The 19,045-nt window shown below is 49.1% G+C and overlaps 2 protein-coding genes and 1 long non-coding RNA gene across 4 annotated transcripts in view; 1 reads left to right on the forward strand and 2 right to left on the reverse strand.

Moving 5' to 3' along the window:
- Nucleotides 1–605, reverse strand: part of MNAT1 (MNAT1 component of CDK activating kinase) — a 123,901-nt gene extending 123,296 nt beyond the window's left edge. Inside the window, exon 1 of one of the 2 annotated variants that reach the window (XM_066997383.1) lies at nucleotides 446–605. In XM_066997383.1, the coding sequence (XP_066853484.1) occupies nucleotides 446–534 (89 nt within the window). In that variant the 5' untranslated portion in view covers nucleotides 535–605. The remainder of the gene's footprint in view (nucleotides 1–445) is intronic. The other variant, XM_066997384.1, reaches the window with a different exon arrangement.
- A 578-nt stretch (nucleotides 606–1,183) lies between these two features.
- On the forward strand, nucleotides 1,184–12,964 carry SIX4 (SIX homeobox 4). The gene is made up of 3 exons (XM_013182970.3): nucleotides 1,184–2,455; nucleotides 3,948–4,639; nucleotides 7,143–12,964. Exons 1-3 carry the CDS (start codon nucleotides 1,563–1,565, stop codon nucleotides 7,937–7,939), a joined length of 2,382 nt encoding a protein of 793 aa, XP_013038424.3. The 5' UTR covers nucleotides 1,184–1,562; the 3' UTR covers nucleotides 7,940–12,964.
- Nucleotides 9,705–18,215, reverse strand: LOC136790873 (uncharacterized). Its single transcript, XR_010831683.1, has 4 exons — nucleotides 17,605–18,215; nucleotides 15,307–15,334; nucleotides 13,820–14,591; nucleotides 9,705–10,497 (listed from the first exon to the last, which is right to left on the reverse strand). It is a non-coding gene; the product is annotated as an uncharacterized lncRNA (long non-coding RNA).
- Nucleotides 18,216–19,045: the final 830 nt, after the last annotated feature.

Here is a 19,045-nt window from a genome sequence, read left to right on the forward strand (position 1 = left end):
CAGAGAAAGCACCGTTCATTAGGAAAACTGACACACCAATAAATATATAGGTAGGTAGATCAGGATTAAGATTTCTTAATTATCCAAGCACTGCACTGAACACAGCAGACGTTTAACCAAGAAGCCTTGCCCTTCCTTTCTCGGTCCTGCATCCTGACACCCCACAGCGTGTCCTGAGCCTCACAGCCCCCCAAAAACCCCTCACAGCTCCCCACAGCACCTCACAGCCCCCCAGAAACCCCCACGGCTCCCCACAGCCCCTCACAAACCCTCACAGCTCCTCAACGCTCCTCAACTCCCCCCACAGCCCCCCAACTCCCCCCACAGCCCCCCAACTCCCCCCCAACCCCTCACAACCCCCGCCCCGGGGCCGGCGGCGGCTCCCGGCCGGGCCCCAGCGGGCGCTGCCCCGCTCCGAGAGGCGGCCCCGAGGCCGGGCACTCACAGCGTGTGGCCGCAGACGTTGACCATGAGCTTCAGGGAGGGGTTGCGGTACTTGGTGGTCTTGCACCGCGGGCAGCCCTGGTCGTCCATGGCCGCCGCCTTCCCCCCCACCGCCCCAGCTCCTTCCCTCCCTCCTTCCGCCTTCCGCCGCCCGGTGCCGCCGCCAAAGGGCCCCGCCGGCCCCGCCCGCCGCCCTGCGCGTTCCGCCCGGCCCGGCCCGGCTCGGCCCGGCCTTGCCTCGCCTTCCCCGGCCCCCAGCAGCGCCGCCGGGCCGGGCCGGGCCGGGCCGAGCAGGTACGAGCCGCCGCGGGCAGCACCTGCCCTCACGGCTGGGCGGGGGCCGGGCCGAGCAGCTCCGGTTGTAACGGGGGGGGGGGGTGAACCGGGGGGGGGAATTGGGGATAACGGGGGACAACGGGGCACAACGGGGGGCAATGGGGGGGTGAAGGGGACGAGGGGCGCCGCCGCCCTGCAGCCAGCAGCGGCCTGAGGTGAGCCCCTGCCCGGCGGGGCAGCGCCGCCTGAGGCGCCCTCGCTTTTCCTCTCCCCGAGCGGTTCCACGTCTTTTTTTTTATTTATTTTTTTAAAACTTTTTTTTTTTCCTTTTACTTCTGTTTCACTCCTTTTTTATTACGTTCCTTCTCCCTTTTATTCCTTTTTAATTCCTTCACGTTTCTCTTTTCTCCGCCCGCGGGGCTCCAGGTGGAGGTGCCCGTGAGGAGGAGGAGGAGGAGGAGGGGGGGGGGGGGGGGGGGGGGGAGCGGGGCCGCTTGATTGACGGTTGCCATGGGGACGCGGGAGGCCCCGCCCCCTCGTCGCGGCTCAGCCAATGGGCGGGCGCGGCCGGGGCAGCGGGCGGCGGGGCCATATAGTGTTGCGGCGGGGCCGGGAGTCACGCTGGGGGGAGCGGCGGAGCGGAGCCCGATTGCACGGCTTGGCCATAGCAGCGGTCGTTAATGGTCGGTGCGTGGCCGGGAGGAAACCTGATCGGCTAGAGCCGGCCGAGAGCAGGAGGAGGAGAAGGAGGAGGAGTGGACTTTGCAGAGAGAGAGAGAGAGAGAGAGGAAAAAAAAAAAGGGGGGGAGAGGAAAAAAAAAAAACAAAAAGGAAAACAAACCATGTCTTCTGCCTCCCCCACGGCCGAGATCACGAGCGCGGTGGAGATCAAGCAGGAAAATGTGATGGAAATGCTCTCCGAAGCCGTGCCCCCCGACGGGGCGGCGGCGGGAGCCCTGAACCCCGCGGCGCCGCCGCCCCCCCCCGCCGCCGCCGCCGCCCCGTTCCCCATGGAGCACGGCGGGGAGGAGGCGGCCGCCGAGCAGGTACTGCTCCACACGGAACTTCTGGCCAGGAACCACCACGCTGCGGCCGCCGCTTCGCCCTCCTCCTCCTCCTCCTCCTCGTCGTCGTCCTCCTCCTCGTCCTCGTCGTCCTCCTCGTCGTCGTCTTCCTCGCAGACCCCCCTGGCTTTCTCCCCGGACCACGTCGCCTGCGTGTGCGAGGCGCTGCAGCAAGGTGGGAACCTGGACCGCCTGGCCAGGTTCCTGTGGTCTTTGCCCCCAAGCGATCTGCTACGTGGCAACGAGAGCCTGATGAAAGCCCGGGCGCTGGTGGCTTTCCACCAGGGCATCTACGCCGAGCTCTACAGCATCCTGGAGAGCCACAACTTCGACTCGTCCAACCACCCGCTGCTGCAGGAGCTCTGGTACAAAGCTCGCTACACCGAGGCGGAGCGAGCCCGGGGCAGACCCCTGGGGGCGGTGGACAAGTACAGGCTGCGGAGGAAATACCCTCTGCCCAGGACGATCTGGGACGGCGAGGAGACGGTGTACTGCTTCAAGGAGAAGTCCCGCAACGCGCTCAAGGAGCTCTACAAGCAGAACCGCTACCCCTCGCCGGCCGAGAAGCGCAACCTGGCCAAGATCACCGGGCTGTCCCTCACCCAGGTCAGCAACTGGTTCAAGAACCGCAGGCAGCGGGACCGCAACCCTTCGGAGACGCAGTCCAAAAGGTGAGCGCAAACTTTTTTTTTACTTTTTTTTTTCTTTTCTCCCTCCCCGCCCCCCTCTCGCCGCCTGCCGCCTTCCCTTTCCCGGCTCTTTCTTCCCTTCGCAAACATGGCGCTTACCTTCGCCGTGCCCCGGCCTCCCCTCCTTCCCCCTCCCCGCTCCCCCCACGCCCGCCCAGCCCCGCGGGGAGGCGGCACAAGGAGAACTTCTGCTCCGGGCCCCCCCCGGCCCCCGGGGGGGGGAGCCCCGGGGGGGAGGGGGGGACACACGCACACACTCACACACACGCTGTTTGTTTCCTCGTTGTTTTTATTTAATTATTGCGCCTGACAGAGTTAATCATTGACGCGCGGGGGTGTGGGGTCCCGCTCTGTTTTGAAACCTGACTCGGGAGCGGGCCGGGCTCGGGTTTCAGAGCGGGGGGAAGCGGGGCCGGGCCCGGCCTGAGAGGAACCGCAGCGGGCCTCGGGCCTCCGAGCAGCCTCGGACGGGCCCCCGGGGAACGGGAGCTTCCCCCAGCCCGGCCCGGCTCGGTTCGGCGTGGGGAAGGGGAAACTTCTCCCGGCCCCCCCCCCCCCCCCCGCCCCGGGTGGCGGTGGCGGAGCGGCCGGGGGCTCGGCGGCGTGAGGCGGGCAGGTGGAGGTGACCTCCCCGGCTCTCCCCTCCCTCTGAGGGGAGGGAGAAAGAAAGAAAGAGCGGGGAAAGGAGGAGGAAAGGAGGAAAAAAAAAAAAAAGGCAGCAGCGAGCGAAGGGCCCCAAGGCATTTCTCAACCAAGGGCGCGATTGTGCAGCCGCGGCCCCCTCTCCTCGGGACACATCAAAGGGCGGGTGGCTGCGGAGGGGGAAGGGAGGGAGCAGCCAAAAAATGCGAGCCCGGGCGGACAAGTCAGAGGAAAAAAAAAAAAAAAAAAAAAAACCGGCGCTGCTCCGGCAGGAGGGGCTCTGCGGGCCCCCCTGAGCCTCCCCCCCGGCCCCGCCGCCCGGGCTCTGGGCCCCCCCGGCTGAGGCAGGGCCTCCCCCGCCGCCGGTGGGGCCTCCGGCGGGCCTGCGGAGCTCGGGGAGGGTCGGGCTGGAGCTTCCTGGCCTGCTTCTACCTCCCGAGGCTGCCACGGAGCAAGTTCCCAAATGGCTGCTCCCGGGGCTGCCGGGTTTCTTTCACACGTGAGGCACCGTGCCTTGGGGCGCTGGGCCCGGGGCGGTCGCCCCCAGGTTGTTTGGGTTAGCTGACCGCCGAGGGGGGATTTATTTACAAGGCTGTAATCCAGTCTGTAAAGTTTCACGCCGGTTAGCAGCCGGTTTTGACGTGTTCTTTTCTAAGAAACCTCTGCCTCGATCTCAGATCGCCTTTAAAACAAGCTCTAAGGCAAAGCATAGGAAATAAATATGATTTGGACAAACTCCCCTGACCCGTATCGAAGCAAGGCGTCTCCTTTGGTCCAGAGCTTACTGGTGTGCCCTGGTAATGCAATGTCATCTCTCCATCTCTTCCACTAGCGAGTCAGACGGCAACCCTAGCACGGAAGATGAATCCAGTAAGGGGCAGGAGGATTTATCTCCACATCCGCTCTCCAGCTCGTCCGATGGAGTTACCAGCCTCAGCCTTCCCAGCCACATGGAGCCTGTGTACATGCAGCAGCTTGGAAACACTAAAATAGCCTTGAGCTCATCTGGTGTCTTGTTGAATGGAAACCTTGTGCCTGCCAGTACTTCTCCTGTCTTTCTCAATGGTAGCTCTTTTCTTCAGGGACCCAATGGTGTAATTCTCAATGGACTCAGCGTGGGGGCTTCCCAGACAGTAACTTTAAATTCACCCAAAACCACTTCGAGTGTTGTGAGCAACGGGGTATCCATTACTGACATATTGTCATCATCTTCAGAAGATGTTAAGGACTTCAAACTCCTTCAGGCTTCAGTCCCTAACACAGCAGCAGCCGCCACGTTCAGCCCCAGCAACATACCGGTCTCATTCCCAGGATTGATACCAAGCTCAGAAGTGAAAAGGGAAAGCGTAGAAACTGTTGCTTCCCAAGATGGAGGCTCTGTAGTTACTTTTACTGCTCCTGTCCAAATAAACCAGTATGGCATTGTCCAGATCCCTAATTCAGGAACAAATGGCCAGCTGCTGAACGGAAGCATCGGTTTTTCTTCTCTGCAGCTGCCTCCTGTTTCTGTGGCAGCTTCACAAGGTAAAAGTTTTGTTTGTTACAGGGAAAGCTACAAGAAAAAATGGGGGTTGGGCACACTTCATACTTCAGGAGCTGTAATACTCTTCCTCTCATGTACCATCATTGTACCTTGATCCCAGCTGCACACAGTACATCAAGTGATGTTTTGTGTTCCTTTATAATGCGTCCCGCATCCTTCTGTGGATTATGTTCATGGGTAGGCTATTACATGAGAACCGAGCTTCTTTACCAAGAACAGGGAAGGAAATCTGGTATTTTACACTCTTTTTATCTCGTACTGTTCTCTGAAGCCTATGGTATTAGTTTTCACAAATGTTTGTCAATTTTACACGTTTCAGTAATTCAAAATATTCCCCTATTTGCTGTTGAATTTTTTTTAATGAGAAAGTTTATAAAAATGAAAACTGCTGCAGCTGGAAGCTGTTACCGTTGTTGTTCTTGTGGTGGTTGTCTTGTGTGTTGGTTTTTTTTTTTTTAACCAAACCATTTCATAAATAAATTTTAAATGACTATAGACACAACAAGACCAAGCAGTTACACTCATACGCTTTCTGTCCTATAATTAAGAACGATTAAACTGCAGGGAAACAATAGGAGTATGTAATAGCTTGTAGATACAAAATGCAAGGGTATTTGGATAGAACTGCCCTCAGTCCAAGGGAAATATGTCATCGCAGGTTCACATGCCAAGTGTGCAGGCTCCTCCCCGAGTTTGCCTTAGAGTTTGTCTTAACATACCATAGACTGAAGCTTCTGGCCAGGGAGGAAGAATCTTAGGGAATGCAACTCCAGCTCTGGATTGTTATTTTCGAAGCAGGTCAGTTATAAAGCAGAACTGAAAAACTCTGTTACTTATTAACCGCTGTCTCTTTGGTTATGAAAATGATTAAACTTGAATGAATTGCTGTAGTTCCAGGAGCCGGGAGTACTACAATGAAAATGAAGTGGTGCTCACGTTAGCTTATTTCAGTCAAATGTGTGCAGGGAGTTAATCGGTTTTGCTGTTAAAATAACATAGATAGGAACGCTGAAACTGTACAGACCCATTTTAAATGGGTACGAAATTACAAAATCCTAAAATGCAGCACTTATAGTCACTGGAAATTACTGGTAATTAGTTTAACCAAGATTAAAAAACATCAGACGTTTGGTCTGAATACCACCTGTAATTACAAAGGCCGTTTAATCCACATGCTCCAAGGTATAAGCTGACAGCCAGCAGAGCTGAGAAAGAAAGTTCTGTCCCTTAATATGGGACAATCAGTGCATAATAAGCCACTTGCTGAAGATTTTCTCCGGTGTTGAAAATAACAATTCCCACTGGAGACTGGTCCGCCATATGTCTAGTCTGGTGCAGAGAAAAGTCAAGAGAGCTGGATTTGCTGCTTTGATTTCTCTCTTTTTTTTTAACGTGAGAAGGATGGATAGCTTGCTGCATGTTCCAAGCGAAGTGCATTGCAGACTGTTTTAAGTAAGCTACAGTAAATGATACGTTATTGCCAGGTAACCTTCAGTTGCCTCACTTTGTTCTCTTGGTTTACACATATGAGTAAATCTTTCAAAAAATCATCGTGATTGATTAATGGAAATGAACAAGGACCTAAACTGTTCCCCTGGTGAGATGCATCTTCAGTGCTATTATAAAAAAAACGAGGTGTCTCCAACTGTAGTCTCTTAAATATAATTATTAAACAGCTTTTGAGAAAGAGAGGTGTTTAAGGTGAGACCCTGTCCCAAGAGCCAGCATATCTTATTTTAGGAATGGTCCTATGGACGACTTAGAAGGCATGCCCAGTGAAACCAGCTTCAGGCCTTGGCTGGCCACCTGTTCTTGCCCTGGTTAGCTAGGACATCGCACAAGCAGTCCCATGGCTTTCCGACGAGGTAGCTGCTCGCTGGGTGGCTTTACACCGTTCGGCGGCTGTGGTGGGGTTAAGCTTCTAGAAATAGGCGATGAAGCAAGGTGAAAGGCACTGCATCTAAATGCCTGACCAACTACAGAGTCAGCCTGGTAGAAGTTGTTTGAACTTTTCCCTGCAGGTTACTCAGGTAGATTCTGCCCAGCAATAGCGTGTTTTATGTGACGTGTCTACGGTTTCCCACACACAAGTTGTAGTCTGTCACCGAACTATCTTTAATAGCTTTTCATGCTTCTATTCTTAGATAGAAATTGAGTGGTGGCAACTAGCGAGGGCCAAAGCACGTTCATTTTAATCACGTGGCTAGGGACTGTTTGCCCCTTAATGAGAGTCTGAAAGAGACCTAATATACCAGAACCATTTTTTTTTCTTTCTAGAAGCAGTTTCTATTAACAGAAGCTTTTATTTCTTCATACTGAATTTTCTCTCACCTGTTATAAACAATGCTGTTCTGTGTTGCACGAAACATTAGCGTATGTACGTACTTCAAAGATAAGAGGACCAAAGTGTCTTAAGAAAATGACTGCAGAGCTCCCTGCCAACTATAATCTGTATTTTCCTCTCTTTTGCTTCCCTTTCCCTAGGTAACGTTTCAGTAAATCCTAGCACATCTGATGGGGGAACTTTTACGAGCGACTCTTCAACGGTGCAACAAGGAAAGGTTTTCTTCAGCCCCCTCACTCCGAGCGCAGTCGTTTATACAGTTCCCAATTCAGGTCAGACGGTAGGATCTGCTAAGCAAGAAGGACTGGAAAGAAGCCTTGTGTTTTCTCAGTTAATGCCGGTCAGTCAGAACACGCAACTAAATGTAAACATGTCTTCTGAAAATATATCCAGCGGAGGACTCCAGTACCTGGCCTCCTCGTTAGTGAATGTAACGCCCTCACATAATTTTTCCCTCACACCACCCACTCTTTTAAATGCTGCAGAACTGAACTCTGGTATCTCAGAGAGCCAGTCCATGTCATCGCCTGTAACCAGTACCTCTACCGTGATATCTATCAGCAACACTAACTATGCAACCCTTCAGAACTGTTCGCTCATTACCAGTCAAGATCTGTTGTCCATTTCTACAGCACAGCCCGCACTTGGAGAAATAGTTTCTGCAACCGGAGACCGTGTCAGCCACCCGTCTGCACAAGTACATCAAGATTTTGTCAGAGAGCACAGGTTGGTTCTGCAGGCTGTACCCGATGTCAAGGAGAATTTCTTGCCTAATTCGGAAAGTAAGTCAACTGGCAACTTAATGATGCTGGATTCAAAATCCAAATATGTTATGAGTAACATGGTTGACACGGTTTGTGAAGAACTGGAAACGGACAAAAAAGAACTTGCCAAACTGCAGACAGTTCAGATGGATGAAGATATGCAAGACTTGTAATTTTTTTCTTGCTTTCTATTTCACTAGCTAAGTCTCCTGTTGAGGCCCTAACAAGCACCAAGCGGGGTGTTTGTTTTTTTTTTTTTTCATTTAAAGAAAATAGAAGAACATTTACATGGTCTGAATTAATGTACAGAGGAATCTCCGGCAATGGAATTAGGTTGCCGCACTTGGTTTGCATGCAGTATTCTCTTTTAAGCAGATTAAAGGAGAAAGGAAACGCCAGGGGAAGTACCAAGCGAATGGGTACAGGTTTGGCTAACTGCTACTACGCTGATAATTTAAGTAGACTCTCCATAGTACAACATGCTCTCAACAGTAAGTATACACTCCTAACGTTAGGTAGAAAACAAAAATCTCGCTCCGAAAAGGTAGAAACGATGCAGTCATTTTCGCTGTTTACTTCTAGTCCGTGGGCATTGAAAAATTTTTAAGAACTCTAGACGATACCTCACAGGCCACTTTTTTGTTGTCTGAGGTTAAGAAACGAAACAAAATCATGAATAATCTTGTTACTGGTGTGTTTGCTTTTTTCCAGCAGACTTGTGTTCATACCAAAAAATCTCGCATCAAACACTTACAGGTTTCTAAATGCTACAGCTAGCATTTTGTCAGTGCACCAGAAAAGCATCATCTGAAACTCTAATTATGCAACTCAGAAGCTTTCTCTCCAGTATGAATGTAAATATTGTTTCAGTTCTTATAAAGGAGACTTTTTTTAAATTAGTACAATGGATTTTATTTATGGTTTATGTTCCCTTTTACTTTAGACACAGTGCATTGAAAAGGAAAACGTTTTCTGGCTGTTTAATTTATTTTTATTGTTTGAGCAGGAAGTAAACGTAGTTATTTCTGACAAGGTTTTACTTTTTTGTAGTTTTTCAAGCAATAGACTGTAAAAGTAAAATGTTAATCACACTGAAACTAGAAGATGAGCTCCCAGTCTCACAAACCCAGGAGGTCCTTGTCTCTACCCCCTCTGTCTTTGTGTTCAGGGGTTTTTTGTTTGTTTTGTTAGTAATTTGCAAATTAGTTGAACCTTTTTTGTGTATTTTTTACAGAATTCCATGTGCCTTTCTTCCTAGTGGCCTTATCTTTGTTACTAAAGCACAGTAGCAGGAGGAATACAAACACTGACTTGCAACTATCCATCCTCAGGGCCAAATCCTGATGCCTTACTTTTGCAAGTAGACCTGCTGACTTCAGTGCCCCTACTTGCACGAGTAAGAAGAGTTAAAGTCTTTTGGTCGTGGTGGGTGACATTTACCAGTGGTGCGGGGAGCCAAAGATAGGTCCTCTGCGCCGCGTAAGCCGGGCAGGAGGAGTCGGCGGAGGGCCCACGGGCAGCGCAGCCGTGCAGAGGGAAAGATCTTGGCTCCTGCCTCGGGCAGATGAGTGTGAAAGGTTGGCTGGGCGGGCCAGGGAGGGGAGTCCCGTGTTTACACGGCCCCCTTGGCCAAATAGCCCGTGTGGGAGAGCTTCAGCTGCTCTTCAGCAAGCAGGCCCCCATCCAGGAGTGCACTTAAGCGTGTATTTATGTATCCTTCCAGAATAAGCAGCGCGGGGGCTGATGGTGGGGGCTGCAGCTGCCCGACAGGTCCCTCCCTCTTCGCCCCTCCACCGGGGCAGCACGAGCAGGCAGGCTCTAGGCAGGTGGAACACATTTCGCCTTTCCTCCAGAGGAGTTTTTGTAGCATGGAAAAGCACATCCTTAAGCTTTAAGATAATAATAATAATACTACAGGTGTATAAGAATGACATGCTGTTAGTCTTTGTGTTTCTGTTTTATTTGTATCTCTTATTCTAATGTGAATATATACAGTAGCTAAGGCATGTATTCATCCTCATCGGGGGCCTGGTCCGGAGCCTTTGGAAGGCAATGGGAACGTTTTTCATCCACTTCTGTGGGCTCCGCATCAGGCCCAAGACAAAAAAACACTCGTAAAGGACAAAAAAAAAAAAAAACAGAAAGGAAAGAGAACAGAGGTAGCACATCCCAGTCGGTTTCTGTCTTGGTTTTTACCTGGTTCCGTGGAAAGACTTTAAGGACCGAAGGTTTTTCCTGCATGCCATGAGCGTGGCATGGACATCCTCGCTGTTGTTTTGCACTATATCAGATGCAGCATGTTTTGCAAGGTATTCCGTGAAATCTCAAAGCTGAGCTCTGCTGGTAAGCGCTGTACTTCTACACTGCGAGCCAGAGAGTCCAGGGTTGCAGGGAAAAGTGCAGAGAAAGGGAAGAGCAAGTGTGCGAGGCACGCGCTGTGCAGCTGTAAGGAGTCACCGGTGCTTTGCAAACAGAAGCAGCCCATAAGCAGTTGGCTGTCCCCACGTGCACCCAAGCAAAAAGGGTGTCCAAGGCAGGCGCTTTAAAGTGGAGATTATCACAGGTAGAACACGGAGCTGCATGTTCCCCTGGCACAACTTCCTTGACGCTCAGGAGATCTCCGCGTGAGCAGGGAATCGGATAGTCCAGAGCTCTCCTCTCTTCTCTGGGGGTTTATCTGAGTACCCTGCTGGCTCCAGCAGGGACAATATGCTCCCCACCTCTTCTTCACCTGTAAAACCAAGATGATGATGGTCACAGTAGCCGTATCTGCTTTGCATTAATTGATCAACTGTTTGGAAAATTGGAAGGACCCTGTGTTGTCACGTTAATGGAGAACGTGTGCATGGAGCAAGAGCTGTGCGTGGCTCTGAAGGGGTTGTTCAGGGCTTGACGTTTGGTCTGTGAAGCTCAGATTATGTTTAAAGGCAAGCTAGAGAATATTTCAGAGCACTCTGTCAGTTGTTGAAGCAATCAGGTCCCATAAATGAAAAGACTGTGGTGTTACACCAGTACGTTACTTTTTTTTTTTTTTCCTCCTTTGCATTCATTGTGTTACTGAGGCTCTGAATCCCATGGCTTTGCAGCACAGTTGACGTAAAAACTGTGTATGTTGTTACAGTGGTGCGTATCTTGGAGTGTCTGGTACTTCTAATAGGAGACCTCCCATCCCTTTGCGGGAGCGGAGGATGTACGTAAAAGCAGCGGTTTGGGACAAAGTAAGATAAATCTATTCGTCTTCCAGATATCGAGTAACTTATTTTGTTATTATGTTCTACTCTTTCTTTCTCCCACTGAAAATAAGTGTCATTCCCTCCAGATAATGTAGGTATAACCTCATGTTTTCTGCAGGTACATATGCACAATATAAAGACTCATTGCACGGTACAGTGTTTCTAAAATAGATATTTAAATAGTAGTTTTCCTCCTACTGTAAATTAAGGGTCGGGTTTTGTGGCCCTCAAGCAAGAAGGCTAACGGCTCTACCTAGACAGTACACAAAGCCCCGAGCAGCATCTGGGGCCAGATCTTCAGCTGCTGTAAATAAGGCATTGCTCCACTGCTTCCTGACTGAGGATTTTACGTGGTGTTTAGGAGATACGGGTGCTCATCTCCCACATGTATTAATGGCAGTGAGCGTCTGTATCTCACAGACAGTCCTTATTACCCCGTTCTGTTGTTTAAATGGAAACTATGTCTATCCTGCGTAAATACTACTTCTCCTCCCTCCCTGTTACGGATGAGAATAAAGGATCATTTCAACTTCACGTATGTTTGTAACTTGTAAGTCCACTGGAAATCTTACAGGAAACGTTGCCAAATTCTCCTACTTTTCTGGTCCCAGACTCAGCTTGGAAAAATATGCTTGAAGTTTAAGCAAATTCCTACAAAGCGTGAACATTAAAAAAAAATATCTTTGTTCTTTACTACTTTTAATTAAAGCTGCCTCTGTTTCACCCAGACTTTCGCAGAGAACCAGAAATGTACTGAATCACATGCTCTGTCTGGACTATTTGCAGCATTATTCCTGTGGTCTTACCTAAAAGGACATTTCAGCCACATAAATGGCGGGCGTCTATCGGCCAGGTCCTCGGCTGGGACAAGCGAGCACAGTTCCACTGACTAATGTCATTTCACCCCAGCTGAGAATGTGGTCCATGCATTTCACTGGAGTTGGATCAGGGACGGATTTGGCCCAGTACGCAGTGGCAGCACGAAGCAGTTCGCTAGGCTGATACTCAGTTATAACTGAACAGCAACGATCTATCCGAGCATATACCTCTTTCCATTTATTGCTTTACCCTGCCTGTGGATTCAGGAAGACGCATTCAGAAAGCTATTTTCCCCAGAAGTAAGGCTGGAACCATTTTTATAGTTGTCATTATCAAGATAAATGATGATAATGGAGAGATTCACCGCAATAACCATTTTCAGTTAAATTAAGCAAGGCAGAATTTGGCCCCATGTGCACAGGAACTTTTCCTGTATGTAGATTTCCAGTGCCTGTGCACTTTTCTTACCAAGGACAGATGAACAACCAACGGGGTGCATCCCTCCAGTTTCATGTGAAACAAATGTGCGGAACTCCCAGGGGCATGAATCCTGTAGCGTTTGTGGTCAAGCAGCATCTCAAATCATAAAAAGAATAATAATTCTAGGAAGTCCAGAAACAAAATTAATGTCGTTTTACAAGCAAGGAGACCTGAAGTCTTCCTGTATCTCCTAGCAGTTATTATCTTGAAGGATATTTTATATCTTACTTGTATGTTTCATATAATTTAAAACTAGCTTCTTACATTTCTGAACTCAAGGAGGAGGGTGAATCTTCTGACTTTCAGGATTCACGTTCAGAGGCTGTTTGTTCTTTTGCTGCATGTACTGTTTGTCCAGAACTAACCAGTTATTTCTGTGATATGGGTTTATTGTGCCTTACAACAAATAAGAAATTTAAGCGGAATGTACGCATTAGAGGAGGGAATAATCAGAAGTCTTTACTGCACTGTTAGATGATGCCGACCCAGAGTGTATCATCAAACGTAGCTGTGCTTAATTACCCAACCAAAGAGATCTAAAATATGTATGTTTGTTGTACTGTAATAGGGGTTTGTGCCTGGACAATTAAGTGTTTTATTTGTATTCTGAGATGATGTGAACTTATTTTTCTAAACACTATACTGAATAAACTTTATATTTATACACACCTTGTGTAAATATTTCTCTTTAGATACAATATCTGAGGGCTTTGAATTTGGTGTTAAAAGAGCAATCTAAAGTAGAAACTTTGCTGTTAGTGACTCACTGTGAGGGTGATGGCAATTGAATGCCTGTGCTCAGCAGAGAGCTGATCTGAAGCCTCCCTGAGCTAGAATGAGAGTTTCTGTTGACTTGAATAGGTTTTTTCAGACCCTAACTTTGCTTCTAAAATATTACATTAAAAAACGTAAACCTATTTCGTACTAAAACCTAGGCATTAAATCTGTGTCTCAAACCAAATTTATACTGTAATTAAGAAAATACTATTGTAATATATTCCACACACTACTTAGGACTGGTCGGTATTTACTCACAGCTTTCTTGGCAGCGGGGCACCTCCTACATCAAGGTTTCTTTCTGGATAGGTAAATCCCTATTTACTAAATTTGTTGAAAATTTTCTTGAAAACATGACACCTGGTACCAGACCTGGCTTGGGCAGACTTTAGAGAACAGCCTGAAATTTATTCTTTACCCTTGACACTTAAGGATTTAAATAAAATATCTTAAAAATAATTTTAAAAAAAAATAATCCCTGCACCAAGAGCTAGGATTGCCTAGGTGCTGTTTTGGTGCCGAAGCGAGTGGCATTAAGTTCAAGCAGACTAAGTTGTACATCCAAATTGTTTCCCTCGCTGAATCTGTATATCCGTTACAGATCCATTACACATTTCCACCCCTTAAATTGTATTTGGCCCCAAGAAGCAAGATGAGGTCTGCAAGACTTATTTTTTTAGGTAGTCGGATCCAGTTGGGTATAGCTATTACATTTTCAGTCACCAAGCCATTACCTTTCCTCACCTTTGTTCACGATTCCTCCGTCTTTCCCATTTATCCAGCAGTGGCACATGTCTGGCTCACTCCACGAGCACCGCTGGTCGCGGTCAGGAGGCGAACAGCAGCGAGCAGCCTCCCAAACCTGAGAGCATCGCCCTCCCTCGCTGGCCTGCGGTTCAGCCCGCTCGCACTCTGCAGCTGCCGAGGTAAAGCCACTTCGGGAGCAGCCCGAAGGTAGAAAGAGACAACTGTGCTGTTGCCCAACTCCTTTTCCTTCCCAGAAGCAGCGTGCGTGACTCAGTCCTGCTGTTCGGATCACTTACCTTTGGCATGGCAAAGGTTTTGCCTGAGCGGTAGGACTGTAACAACATTTTCCTGCCCGCGGGGGCTGGCTGCAGTTCCCAAATACCTGATCGATCCCTGGACAGCAGCTCCGTTCCGGCTTCGCTTGAAGCAGGGACTGAGGGTCTGAAGCCATCCTTCAGTGAGCAGCTTCTTGCCTTAAGCTGTAGCATGGCCCCTGGAGCTCACCTGGTGCCCTTTTAGGTGGCGGGGCACAACCACTTCTGCTGGGTCGGCTCCAGCCCGGGGAGATCCCTTCTGGCTGCGCAGCCCCCCTGCTCGAGCAGGCAGAGCGCGGGAGTTGGAGGGCAAGCGAGAAGCGGAAAGTCTCTGCCTATGCAAATGTCAAAATTCTCCCTGAGCAGCCACCCATGCGGTATGCAGGATGAATCATGTCCTAACGGAGCACATTCCTACTACTTTGGAGGGCTTTGCAGATGTGTTCCAGGTCACCCTAGGCGAGAAAACCACACACAGCCACGGTTACTTGTTCCCTGGCAGCTTGTGCGCAGATGGAGAAAGGGGGACAGCACCTTCCGAAGGGTGGGCAGCCTGCTCCCCAAGCCAGATCCTTTTACACGGGGCCGAGGGGTGCTGGAGGGAGGACCAGGGGCTGCCAATGCAGGAGGGAGCTCAGCTGGGAGAAAGCTGTGCTTGGGCTGACGGTAGGGCTCGGCGAGACAGGCTCTGATCTAGCAGGGAGAGTAGCTGGGAAGGGAGGCAACGCTGAAAGACAGCGCTTTTTATCCTCCGTTTCTGGCTGGGTTTTCCCTCCTGCGAGATCAGAGAGGAATTTTTGCTGTTCTGAGGCAGAGAGTGGGTCAGTAAAACAAGACCTTAACAAAAGTGCTCGTGGCTTGGACAGCAGAGGTCTCCCCGTGAGGCTGCATCCCCCTGCCTTGGTGACCTCTGGCTGCAGAAATCTTTGGGCTGGAGGCGCAGGACAGTATATCTCACTTATGGATACAGATCACATTTTTAATATAGAAATACATTTTAGAAGGAAAATGATTCCCAGAAATAGAAATTCATCTGCCAAACAATGTGCACATAACTGACTTTACACTCAGAGGTGCCAGAAAGTTCAGGAATGAGACCAACAATAAAAACCAACACACGTGTGAAAAATCTACTACATTAAAGCCAGATTCAATAAAAATAGCACCTACTTTATATGCTGCAGAAGCTGGCACGAGCCTGCGAAAGCAGAAGGAAAAAGATAAAATGTTCAGAAGTTGCACACAGTCCAGAGAAATTGAGCAGCACTGGCGCGGAGCTGATGGTTACTCAATAACTCATGTACAATATTCTCCTGTGTAAGTACTTTAATTCTTCATCCTGCTACTTCTCGGGCAGAGAGACCCAATTTGGAATACTCTGGGCTAATCAATAAGCTTTGTTGTTGCAGCCAAAGTGCTTTACGATATATCTTACATTACCCGAAAGGACCCAAGAATGCTACAGCACCATTTTCTTCTCTGTTCTGCAGACTGACATCCAATTATTTCAGCGTGCTAACGGTGTCCCTTACACCGCCCGCAGCTGTAAAACGCAGCCCTTCCCCTGAGGAGCTTACAGTACGCAGAAACAGAAGAAACGCAAGCTGGGGAGGAGGGGAGGCGAGGGCAGAGAGAAGAAATAACTTGCCCAAGGTGATGCTGGAAGTCAGTGGCAGAGGCGGGTTGCAAACCCAGGTCTCTGCCTCCCCCTGTTGCTTTGCCCACTGGCTCACGCCGCCTCCCGAGGAGCCAAATCCAGCTCTGATGCAATGCCCCCTGAAAGCAGCAGGAGGACTTGCTGCTTATGCCAAAGCGGACTCTGCTCCATTCATTTATTCGCTATTTACAGCCGCCCTCCGATGCCAACCGACAGCAAGCCTCGAGCGAAGCCCTCGCGATAAATTGGCTGGCCCTGGACTGGGATCGCTGAAACCGGTCGGAGAAGGAGCCTGCAAACAGCTCCCGAGCAACTGCTCCTGCGTGGATCATCCCGTGGAGGTGAGGTATGCTCCAAAGCTCCCTGCTTCCACGTCAGGGTGGCCTGGGAAAGGCTTCCTTCATCTCCCACCTAGCCCGAGGAGTGGAGAGAGAGATGCTCTCGGGAGGTGAGGTGGGTTAGGCCAGAGTCCCAGCTACGTGTGTTCTTGCAGTGGTTGCTGAAATAATAAATCAAGCAGAAATGACCACTAAGGGCCTACCCACATCCTGCGAAGGTGCGGGGATTTTGCTATTCACCGCTCTCTGAGCAAACAAGGGCAGGCAGGGGAATCAGAGGCAGTTGTGGAAAGCGACACGTCACATACCAACCTAAAGACGTTTCCAAGGGACATACGAACGTACAGTTCATCTGTGGTAAAAAAGCGAAGTCTGTTGTGCTGTACACATGCAGTGAGCAGTGACCAGATTAAGGCTCAAAAAAAAAAAAATCTCCATTTTGATTTCTCCCTTACGCAGGGAATGGTTATCTTCCTAATAGGTTATCTTCCTAAAGGCTACTATAAACTTTTTTCTTCCTCTTGCCTATGGATATACTAATGTTCTTCCCAGAGCTTCTAACCCAATTGCATGCAGCCAGCCTTGCTGCATCCTGCATCACCTGCAGGTCTTTATCTCCCCCTGATTTCTCACAAAGGCAGCCCACACCAGGCTGGAGAAATAAGGCACACTGAAGTCTGTCCAGGAGGACAAGGACTGGGCGAGAGACCCAGCAGTTCCAAAAACAAGGGTACCTGGAAGCCGGATGCCGACATCGGCCTATTTCCAGGTATTGCTTTATCAAGACCACTCTGGCTGTCCTGGAAGTGCTCCCAGGAGCGGGGCGTGCTGCTCATACCGGGCACGGGCTCCTTGCACCCGCTGGAGAATGGCCCCCGCCTCACTGCAGCTGCAATTTATGGGGTAGAGCAGTGCCAGGCTCAAATCTGGCTGGCCTTTGCTTCTAGGAATAGCTCCTTAGAGCCACTGGGTTTTGTGCATGTGGGTTTTTTGGTGAGGTTCCCACCCCCCCTTTTTTTTTTCCTCTTTTTTCATGTAATCCAGAGGCAGGGTTAGCCCAAATATCAAGGCAGAATAGCTTCACCCCATTTCTTCAAAACCTCCATCCCAGAACATGAGATTCCTTAGCCAGTTGCTCTTGGTTTACATTTGCTGTCCAGTTATAGCAGCAGTCATTACCAGTGTACACATAGTTCTGCAGTGCTCCTGTGCCTCTCAAATTTCTTCCCAAAGATCTGGATCTTTACAGTTCAGGCTACAAAAGCAACACTTGTTCAGGTGAACGATGCTCACACAGACAAGGAATAGTCATTACAGGTGGATAGAAGTACAGTACAAAGCACATTTCATGTCTTAACTGTTCTCAATTCTTAGGATCTGTTTAAAAGCCATGATAAACTCAGTACGGCTGAGAAATAAGCAGCTGCTATACACAGAGATTCACAAGACTATAAGGCAATAGAAGAACCATACCTAAGCACAAAATGAGACAACACTCCGGCTTAGGCTTTGCCAGAGCTGATTCCAGAAGAAGTGCCTCCTGCCCCATGAGCTCAGCAGTTAGGAACAGCAGAACAGCATGCACCTCCTCCACAAGAGGCTGATATCACTTGTTATTACAGGCCACCACCTTTAAGAACCCATTGCTCCACCTCTGCAGCCAGCTGCTCCCCATTTGCAATTTGGGTGAGCAAGTGTTGCTGCCCAGGTGCCCACTGCATGTCCCCACCGAGCCCCCCAGGTCCCCAACCAGTGACACTCGTACCTCCCAGGTTTTCCTCAGCTGGGTGTGATTCCTGTATTTAACACAAACACCCTCTTTCAAAGTCCGGGGTGTTCCTGAAAATACTGATTATATATACAGATACATATATATATATATATATATATACACACAGACCCTCGTGTTTTGACCTGGAACCATGAGATCATCACAGCTTCAGAACAATTTCCCACCCATCCTGCAGTGGCTCTGCCCAGATTGCATTTCCACAGTTCATTTAGACATGGAGCAGCATAAAAATGCTGATGAGTGCCAAGCCATAGCACACCTAACAGCTCTTCCTTTCCCAAATAGCACGGCATGCCATCAAGAACAGTGAGGCTGGCAAGACAGAATATGAGAAACCCGCTTTGTACCTGCTAGAAACCAAATCCCAGCAGCTCGATCAGTAGTGATGCTCCATGGAACTGATATACCAGGTACTGATGCACCAGGTAACACCATTTCCCAATCTCCTGGCCCTCAGCCTCAAACCTAAGCAGTGCTCTGATTTGCCAGCTTTCACAGTTTATGAGATTTGCAATATTTAGTAACTGGTGAGAGAGAGGAAGTAGGAAGGGGGGTTTACAGCCACAGCTTCCTGCTCAACTTAAGAATTATGTTCCTGGTTTTTAAAAATAAAAATTGGAGGTGTTGAAGGCCTCCAAACCATATTACATATACACTTTGGTTTATTACATTTATTCACCTAGCCGTGTGCAAGCATTTTATCTAAAAGCTGGTGTCGTGTTTTTAGGGCCAGCCTCATGCCTTGGGTTGCTAACAGGCCACAAGGCACTTCAACAGAATAAACCAGGATATCAAACAGGTACTTTACAAATCAAATGAAAAAACATAAACTTAAAAATAAACTTCTGGGTTAATTTACTCGACAGTTGTAGTCTGATCAGTAAAGGTACCAGATGAGTTTTGACAAAACTCTGTATAATTCAAATATTTCACTGGCCTAAAAACAATTAAAAAAAAATAGAATACAAATGTACTTCTTCAAATCAGCACCTCTAACACCAGCTTTGTTTTTAAGGAACTCAAGAAAATTCCTATTTACATCCCTGTATAAAGCAGCCAGGATTTCCAGAGCATCCTGTGCCTGTCCTTAAACCAGTTTATCATGAGCAAATGGTTCCCAGT

The sequence above is a fragment of the Anser cygnoides genome, chromosome 5, assembly GCF_040182565.1.
Source record: "Anser cygnoides isolate HZ-2024a breed goose chromosome 5, Taihu_goose_T2T_genome, whole genome shotgun sequence".
Taxonomy (NCBI): domain Eukaryota; kingdom Metazoa; phylum Chordata; class Aves; order Anseriformes; family Anatidae; genus Anser; species Anser cygnoides.

What these genes read in the sequence shown, in the direction of transcription:
- SIX4 (XM_013182970.3), top strand. Translation starts at nt 1,563, where the DNA reads ATGTCTTCTGCCTCCCCCACGGCCGAGATCACGAGCGCGGTGGAGATC. An exon ending in TCGGAGACGCAGTCCAAAAG is followed by an intron (nt 2,456 to 3,947) that starts GTGAGCGCAAAC and finishes CTCTTCCACTAG; the next exon opens with CGAGTCAGACGGCAACCCTA. An exon ending in TTCTGTGGCAGCTTCACAAG is followed by an intron (nt 4,640 to 7,142) that starts GTAAAAGTTTTG and finishes CCCTTTCCCTAG; the next exon opens with GTAACGTTTCAGTAAATCCT.